The 8,492-nt window shown below is 39.8% G+C and overlaps 1 protein-coding gene across 2 annotated transcripts in view; it reads right to left on the bottom strand.

Annotated features, from left to right (window-relative positions):
- Nucleotides 1-1,467: 1,467 nt before the first annotated feature.
- FOCAD (focadhesin) overlaps nt 1,468-8,492 on the bottom strand; it is a 128,608-nt gene continuing 121,583 nt past the window's right edge. For both annotated transcript variants that reach the window (XM_076361906.1, XM_076361904.1), the window contains 5 exons: nt 7,406-7,583; nt 5,846-5,943; nt 4,722-4,973; nt 3,486-3,561; nt 1,468-1,969 (listed from right to left, as the gene is read on the bottom strand). In XM_076361906.1, coding sequence (XP_076218021.1) covers nt 1,896-1,969; nt 3,486-3,561; nt 4,722-4,973; nt 5,846-5,943; nt 7,406-7,583 — 678 coding nt within the window. In that variant the 3' untranslated portion in view covers nt 1,468-1,895. The remainder of the gene's footprint in view (nt 1,970-3,485; nt 3,562-4,721; nt 4,974-5,845; nt 5,944-7,405; nt 7,584-8,492) is intronic.

The following is an 8,492-nucleotide window of genomic DNA, read 5'->3' as shown; positions in this document are numbered from 1 at the left end:
GTGCAACTCCTCCACCTTGCCTGCCCTGCTTATCCCTCCTGAACAGCCTAAAGCCCAGCATCCCAGCACTCCAGTCGTGGGACTCATTCCACCAAGTCTCACTAATACCAACGACATCATAGCTCTGGGAACTGACCAACGCTTCCAGTTCATACTGTTTGTTTCTCATACTGTGTGCGTTGGGGTACAAGCATTTCAGATATGCTCCTAAACGCTCAGTGCTCCCTGGAGCTGTGTTAGGATTGCCACCCTCAGGCAGTGCTATGCCATCCCTTTGGCTTACCTTTTCTGCTGTATATCAGTATAGTTTAATTCAGGTGTTTATATACTGCTCCACTATGCAAACTAAAACACAGCATGTGGGCATTATCCAGAGATTCCCTTTAAAAAAAGGCAAACTTTTAATCTGAGTTAAAATGCTAAAACATATGCAAACTCAGAGGAGTAAAGCTGTAAGTCAGTTTGAAACAGTACACTAGAGATGGCACTGTTAAAACGTGACATATTTGTCTTTGTTAGAGGTTACTTTGAAGTGCACACAAATGGAAATGTCATGCACTGAGATACTGACTGGATGACAAAGGCTTTCAGTGAGTCCTGTACGTTCACCTTTAGACTATCTTCTCAGTATACAGCTGCATACAGAGCAGAAAATTGCCATTATTATACACTATTTTGGAAATACAAATGAGTACTGTGTTAATCCTCCACACACCTAATCACTGAAAAAATAATCGCTGTGGGAAGCCCATTGCCATCCCACAGTAACCCTGTTAGGTGAGAAAAGCCCATAAAGAAGTCGGAGGAGAATTTCTTCCGCCCAGGAAATGTTATCAGTCCTGAAATTAGGAGAATTCCTGCAATGGGGTGTGGCTTCTAGATGTAGGGCGATAACATTTCATGCAAGCTGGTCAAAATCAACAATGCTCTCACTAGTACTGCTTTGGAAGACATTAGGGACCAGTGCCCAAGCAATTATATTTGGTTAATTTTTGTCTACTCTAGTGAGGAGGACTGCTAAATACAAAATCCCATTTAAGGTCTGTCTTGGCAGGACTGCAAAGCGGAAAAGTTCTCTATTCCTTCAGAAAGAGAAGAGTATTAAATAAGGAAAATGGTGGGGGCTAATCTATATAAGATGGCAAAGGTGGAAGAGTTGCTGTATTGTGCCTTTTGCCTGGAGGCAGAGAAAAACTCTCCTTATGTGCAAAGGAGGGTAAAGGAGACAAGAACAGTTTAAGTGGAAAGAAAACTGCAACCTCCTGGAGCTGGGGACATAGCAGCTATTAGGATCACTGACTTACTTCCATGATCTTGATAAAGCCATTGCAAAACTGACAAGCATACCACCCCTTTCAGAAACCCTGCTCGCACTACATACCTTCAATGTGTTGTCACTACTGCGCAAGAGCATCGTCTTATTACTAAAAAAGGGTTATCAGTTAAAAAATAATGCTCATTCAGAAGTCTGTTACATTAAACCATACTTTAGTAAATAGGCTGCATCCAAACAAATTTTACAAGTTTTTTTTTTCTTCTATTCATTCCTACCAAGCTTCCATGAGTTAAAGGAATATTCCACTCCAGCTTTCGAGGCTCCCAGGTGTCACTAAAACAATTCAATTGAAACAACTGAATGTGTATTTCTCATTTAGATTCAGTGCAGCTCAAACCATGCTAGGTAGTTTGTAAAAGAACAACACCCCAACAGTAGAGAACAAAGTTCTGTTTTTCATCTTATAAGTCTTTGGGAGGAGGTAAAAGGATAGGAAAAAAAAAGTCCAAAACCTTCTGATAGGAAACCTCTTTGAAATTGGTCTTCTGGATGCCTGAATAGTAATATTATGCTTTCAAGTGTGAACAGTTTTCTTCATTGGATAAGATACGGCATGCAGCTACCACCCATAAGCTTTAGTCCACACTGCTTTCTTCTTGAACTCTGCAAGAGATCTCAAGGCCAGAAGTGTAACTGTGAAGACAAGGACAAATGACATTAATTTGTGCAGTCCAGACTGGAAAGGATGTGAGAGTATTCTCCTTAGTCATTTTACTAACACAGGTATAAATTCAGTTCTCCTTTTACTGACTCTTTTCATGACTTTTTCACTGCCTAGCCTGACAGTTTCTGATGTTACTTCCGCTGTTCATAAGATATGGTAGTCTCTACAGCCCTCTGAAATATGATGTTGTACTAGGCCTTTCGTCTGCTTTATGGCATGTCTCCTACTGAAATCGCATCACATCATCTGCTAATTAGACCATCACTTTGAAGCGGCACATAGATCAACCAACACTGCAGAAAGTTTGAATTCAATGAGCAGTGATGCAAGAGGGGAGACAGCAGGCACTGGGAAGGACAGAAGCACAAAGTACAATGTCTTAAGTCCTCTGTGCAATTCACTGATTGGAAATGCTGATACCTCAATTCAATTTGAAAGGATCATGTGTTTAGGCAAAAATCCAGTAACCAAACCAGTCACATTCTAGTCATCCAGAAGGGAGTTTCATGTTCTAGTACTTAAAAGCAAAAAAACAATGCAAAGCTCAAGGGAAGCAATGACTCATCTCAGTCAGGGCATACTGAGAATATACTGTGTGTATCAGATTCCTCTGATGTACAGAGGAGATTCTCCAACAACCCCTAGCATTGTGTCTGGCAGAGATTAGCAGACAAAACAGGGGAATTTTGAAATTTATCAGAGAGTGACTAAAAATTGCAGACCCTCAAAACAAGGCTAATTATCCTAATGCAAAGAACTTATAACCAGATTTCAAGAAGCCGTATTTAGGTCCAACAAATCAGGCGATTCAAAGGAGGTGTCTTGTGTTAATGGGAAGAAGCACAAGCACACTCACTTCACTTGAGGGTATTTGTGGTGTCCTCTTAAAGTGACTTGCACAGATTGTATTCACAATCCTACATCTCCAGGTGAGCAATGGGGTGCATGCTAGGGCCACAGGCCATTCCTGTAATTCAAAATGTCACATACTTCCCATCTTTCTTTTCATACATCTTTTCAGCAACCCTCATTCCTCTATCCTTTCTTGTCAGACCACTCCACTAGGCTGTCGTTGCCTGTCTCCTATCCCTTCCCCACAGTTCAGTCTTCAGTTGCACCTGAATAAATTTTTACATGACTTCTAGTACTGGAGGGTTTCCAAATAGTATGTTGCGTTCTATTTTTAAGGGTAACTTCAAAAACAATTGAGAGATCTACCACTGAAATACACTCGCAGGACCAGACGTACTTTTAGGTCCTTTGGATCTTCAGTGGTACATCGTAAGAGTCAGCAGATGAGACAGCAAATGTAAGAAGGTGTTACAGACAGGTATGTTAACTTACCTGTGAAGGTTTCCTTAAAGACAAAATATAGCTCTCCTACATGTGCTAATAGTATAGATTCATCTCACTCCTTTTAACAACTGGATTTTTATCTGTACTGATAGTTATGGAAAAATAAGGACCCAGCTAAAAATATCCTACCTTTCAGCAGGTCCATGGAAGATTTTGATAATGCTTCCTTAGGACTTTCCATCATATTGATCAGCCAGTCAATAAACTAAAGATTGAAATATAAAGGAAAATCTGAATCAAGAGAGCCTCTGCATCAAAACACCACAAATACTTTTCAGTTTGATAGGCATCTGATTGCTGCTAAACTCATAGTTACCTAATCAGTGGCCAATCAAGCTTCTGTCCAAACTATCCAAACGCCCCAGAGTACCTCTCACTGTCAGTGCAATTTCTCCCACAGCTGGATCTGAAACTTCCTTTGTTCCTTCCCGTTACCTCAGCAATAATTCCTTGTAACGAAGAAGGCAGAGTAAATAGTTTCCCCTGTCTTGCCTGTTCATGCCCTTTACCTATTAATACGATCCTTTCTTATCAGTCTCTTGTCCAAATGTTTTACTGCAAATCCTTCAGAACTCTTACTGCCTTTGTCCCTCTTTTGACCTCTCTCATTTTTCATAGTTTTTCTGGCAGCGCAGAGTGCCTGGAGGACAATGTGATATTTCAAACTTACCAGGATGATTTTCAGGGCATAGTCTCAAATTATTCCCTAAAGCCTAATTAGGCACTTGCATATTAACAGCCCACTCCTGCATTCCTCCCATATTCTCAATTCTGACTTCAGTGGTAACTCTGAGCACGGAGTGTACAGGAGCCAGTCCTTAACGGATTCTAGTTTGCACAAAACAGCTAACTATTAATCTGTAGGTTTATAACAGTATTTCCACATATCTCAACCACAAGCAATTTACAGTAGGCTTGCCCAATTAGGCACAATTTTCCATGCTTATTTTCAACTTATACTTGAAAATAAATGACACACACTACAAACTGCACACAATATCTTTGATTGCCCTAAATTGCCACTGTGGTGATGTCCAACTGCAGAAGATCTGTCTTTCAGTGTTTAAAAGACTGACTTGCTCCCAGCAGCTGCCAACTCTCTTCTCCCAGCTGTACCCTCTTAAGAGTTTGACTCCCAACACTGGAATGTTTTTTGTTCTTTGCAACTCTCACATTTTACTTGAGAAACTACATTCAATCTTTTGAGACAAGTCATATCTGATTGCAAATAAAGAAAAACAAGATCACAAATCAGATGCAATAGATACAGAGGAAATAACTGCTCCAGCCAAGACTTGAGCTGACTACTGAAAATGGGGTGCTTTCTGACTCTTGGAAAATGCTTACCACTGCATGCAATTTTACCTTCTGTGTTTGTTCTTTCCAAGGCTCTTTAGCTAGCAACAGAGAAATGCTGCTTGGAAGGAGAGTGAGAGTCTCTTGCACAGCAAGCTTGTCAGTGGGGTGCTTGCCAACGTGATCCTCAGATAATTCCGGTAATATCATTTGGTGTTTCCATGGTGACCAGTTAGCACTGAGGCCAAGCAGTAATGGTGCAGCATGGTCAGCCCAGGCCACCACAGAAGCTGCAAACAGCCACAGGAGAAAATCTATGCACTAAACAGGAAAAAGGCAAAAATGCACTTTATTAAATGAGTAATACAGAAGGGGAGAGAAAAGAAAACCAATTAAAAAAAAACCCCAAACCAAAAATCCAGATGGTAGGTTGTTCTTCAAAACAGTAATCTGAAAATTCAGCTAACATTCAAAATGCAAGAACTAGAAAGTTCTTAATATTCTCTTATGCTTTGAAGCAGCATAACTCTTTTTCTAAACTCCAAATCAAACTAAAATGTCTGCACAAAGAAAAGCAAAACCAGACTCTTCTAAAATCATCCTTTAGATTAAGGCTGATCCACATTTCATTTAAAATGGGGAAATAACTGCTTTACAGCAACCTACCTGTTGAGGAAACTTAGAGATGGTCACCCTTGTGATGCTACAAATGGTTGAGAAATACTGCAGCAATGTAACAAATGCCTTTCTGATCTAAGCAGCACTTATTTTATGTCCTCAACCAGAAGACTTAAACAGCTGAACAGATGTAACAATGAACAATATTAGTTCCCTAAAACTGTCCAAGCCCTCTTAGAAACAGCAGCTGCACAGTTTTGACCTGCTTAGACAGTTCTACTGGTAAATTAAAATTTTTCCTTTAATTGTTCTAAATACAGTAAATTTGAAGCAATGATTTCCTTTAGTTGCCTTTAGCTTCTATCATAATTTAAATGTCACGGTTATTTTAAAGTAAGAGTTTTAAATACACATACATTCACAAAAATTGAGAAGAATATCTCTATGGAGGTAAGATGACAATCTTCTAAGATATAAAAGCACGGGGAATAATACTTATTGCTGAGGAAGAATATGAAATACATCAAAACCTCCTTTTTTTCCTGAAAGCTGCAAATTATTCTCACAGCATGTACCTCTTTAAGATTGACATTTTGTAAGGGTGTTGACTTGTATGCTAAATTTCTGATGTAGCCCATCAGGTCTAGTAGCCAGTCCATTCTTTTCAGCACTCCTAGAAGAACAAGAACATTGACTCACAAAAAACACTAGAACGCCCCATTTTTCATTAAAAAGCAAGCATAGGGAATCACTATAGCAATGAAGCACTGACTGTGGAAAAACAATGATCACCAATACCACTATCACATTTGATTCATGGTTGCCACTGACAGAAGGCATATGGGCGCTTAAACGGTACAAAAACTTCGCTTATAATGCAGGCAACACACTGAACACACAGAAAAAGGAATGCTGAGTGAGGATTATTTCACATAATGCCAGCCTGCAGGTCCCACTAACCCAGCCTGCATATATGACCGCTACAGAATCCTAAAGCCTCCCTGAAGTTTTTGCCCCAGTATTCATCTCAGTCTAGGACTGATGTCACTGTACATTGGGCAATAACGTGGGAAGTGCTGCAAAAATCCTCCTACAGTGCAGAGAGGATCAGTAAAATACAGTCAAGGCATGCAAATAAAATCAGCCCTCAACCCAAGGATGGAACATATTTCATTGATTCAGATCCTGCTGTCCAAAATCCATTCTACCTCCTACAAACTAATAACCATCTTCACCTTCAAGACCATGTCACTTCATACACTACCATTTCCTTGTACTCTTTACATGGGCCCTCTTTCATATTGCCTCCTCTTTTACCCAAAGGAGCCTCACCTCACTCATTCAAAACTCACTACTGTTTGAAGTTCTTCAGCCACAGCTGGCAGCTAAGGCATCTAGCAACATAATGCTCTGAAGTTGTTCTGTGAACACAGGCAGCCAAAGATCCTTCTGCCATGAAAATGAGGAGACCTCATCCCTGCATCCCTCTGTTCTTGTTTCTTCTTCCTTCATCCTCCTGTGTGATTCTGCTACGCCTCTTGCATAAGCTCCAGTGCTCTAACAGACCCTTAGCTGAGCCTGCTCAACTCATTAACCCACCAGATAACTATCTGGTATGGTTATGAAGAGGCGGAAAGGCAATTTGTTTCCTGTGTTAACGCAGTGCAAGGAGTTCAGAAAAGCAAGCTATCTCCTTGGTTCAACCAGTCTCATGGGAACATGCCCCCACCTACTGTGTCACACACCAGTGAGATATTAGATCTGAAGGTTAGTAGAGTTGCACTATTTCTGGTCTCTGATGTGCTATGTAACATTTCTAACACTACCTTACACTGAAAGTCTAAAAAGACTGGAGACACAGATCTAGTCAAAACCCTGGTCTGCAAACCACCTGGCTGAGATAAATTACTTGCAGCTGATCCACAGAAACATAAAGGATTGAAGAAAAACAGAAAAGCAATGTTTGATACAAGTATTTGAAGAGCAGAAAAAATATGAAGATTGAGTAGTTTCTAATATGGAGAAATTTGGAAACACTTGGGTTAAACCATCTTAAAATTATTTTAAAAGAATCAGTGTAGATCCATCAATATCTGTTGATTTTGTTGTTGATTCTTCTTTAAGCCTGACCTTACCTGTGTTTTCATGGCTCACAATACGAGCATGATAGAAACTATGCAAGAGCATCCATAAAATATTTTCTTTCTGGTGATATCCTGCCACAGTATCAATCACAGCACTGAAGTTCATCAGAGGCAGTCTGCCTTGAGAAATTAAATATACTTTCATGAATGTGGCCTTCTCTATATTGTTCTGCAAATGCAATTAAAAAACATGTTAAATTAAAACATAACTTTCTTGTGGAAACAGTAGATGCTGCATTCCTCTTTTGTAAAAAAAAAAAAGGGAAGAAATTCTTTGATTATCTAGCAGGCTCATTTTTCTTCAAGACAAATTATTGAACAGAAGACTGTACATATTACTTTAATTTTACATGCTTCTAAATAGTCCAAACTGCAAATCGGTACAGTTTGACTGTTTTCATACTGCTTTAAATTTTACATTTTCCCTTTAAATTGAAATGGGCCAGCTTGACAGTTCTGGAGACTCAAGTCTTCTTGCAAGACAGATTCACTGCAGTGACAAAAAGGTTTTCCTAAATGGCGTTTTCCAGTGTGGAAGTAAGAACTCAAAGATACAAGGAAATGACAGTTCAGCTTCCCTAGCCTATTTAAATGCTTGATTCTCTAGTGAATCTGCCAGTAAACAGAACAACATGATTTTATGTCATGGATGTTTGTTTATAACAATCTGATCTGAAACCATCAAGTCCTTCCACACATGTCACTTCCTTAGCATTCCAGCTGCTAAGAATTCCACTGCTAATTGCGTCCATTGGTGAGCTAGAAGCTGAAAGCTTTTCTATTCCATTGTCATCCTTAGCCATCTTGTGCACCAGGAAACATTCTGAGTGTGAATGCAAATATTGACATTAAGTCAAGAATGAGAGGTTGTTCAGTCAAAGTATTTCACATTTTTAACAGAAGCAAGGATCCACCTGCTCAAGCACAGCTAGTCACTGGGATGGATTTACAGTCCGTTTCAAGCAGGTAGTTGTGTTAACCAAAGAGGACTACGGTCTGCTGTTTGCATCATTGGTCTGCGATTCAGAAGATCTAACACCATTCCTGTTCTGCTAACAGAGCCCTGCCTGAACTTGAC

The sequence above is a fragment of the Aptenodytes patagonicus genome, chromosome Z (assembly GCF_965638725.1).
Source record: "Aptenodytes patagonicus chromosome Z, bAptPat1.pri.cur, whole genome shotgun sequence".
Taxonomy (NCBI): Eukaryota; Metazoa; Chordata; class Aves; order Sphenisciformes; family Spheniscidae; genus Aptenodytes; species Aptenodytes patagonicus.
This window is presented reverse-complemented; position numbering and strand designations above follow the sequence as displayed.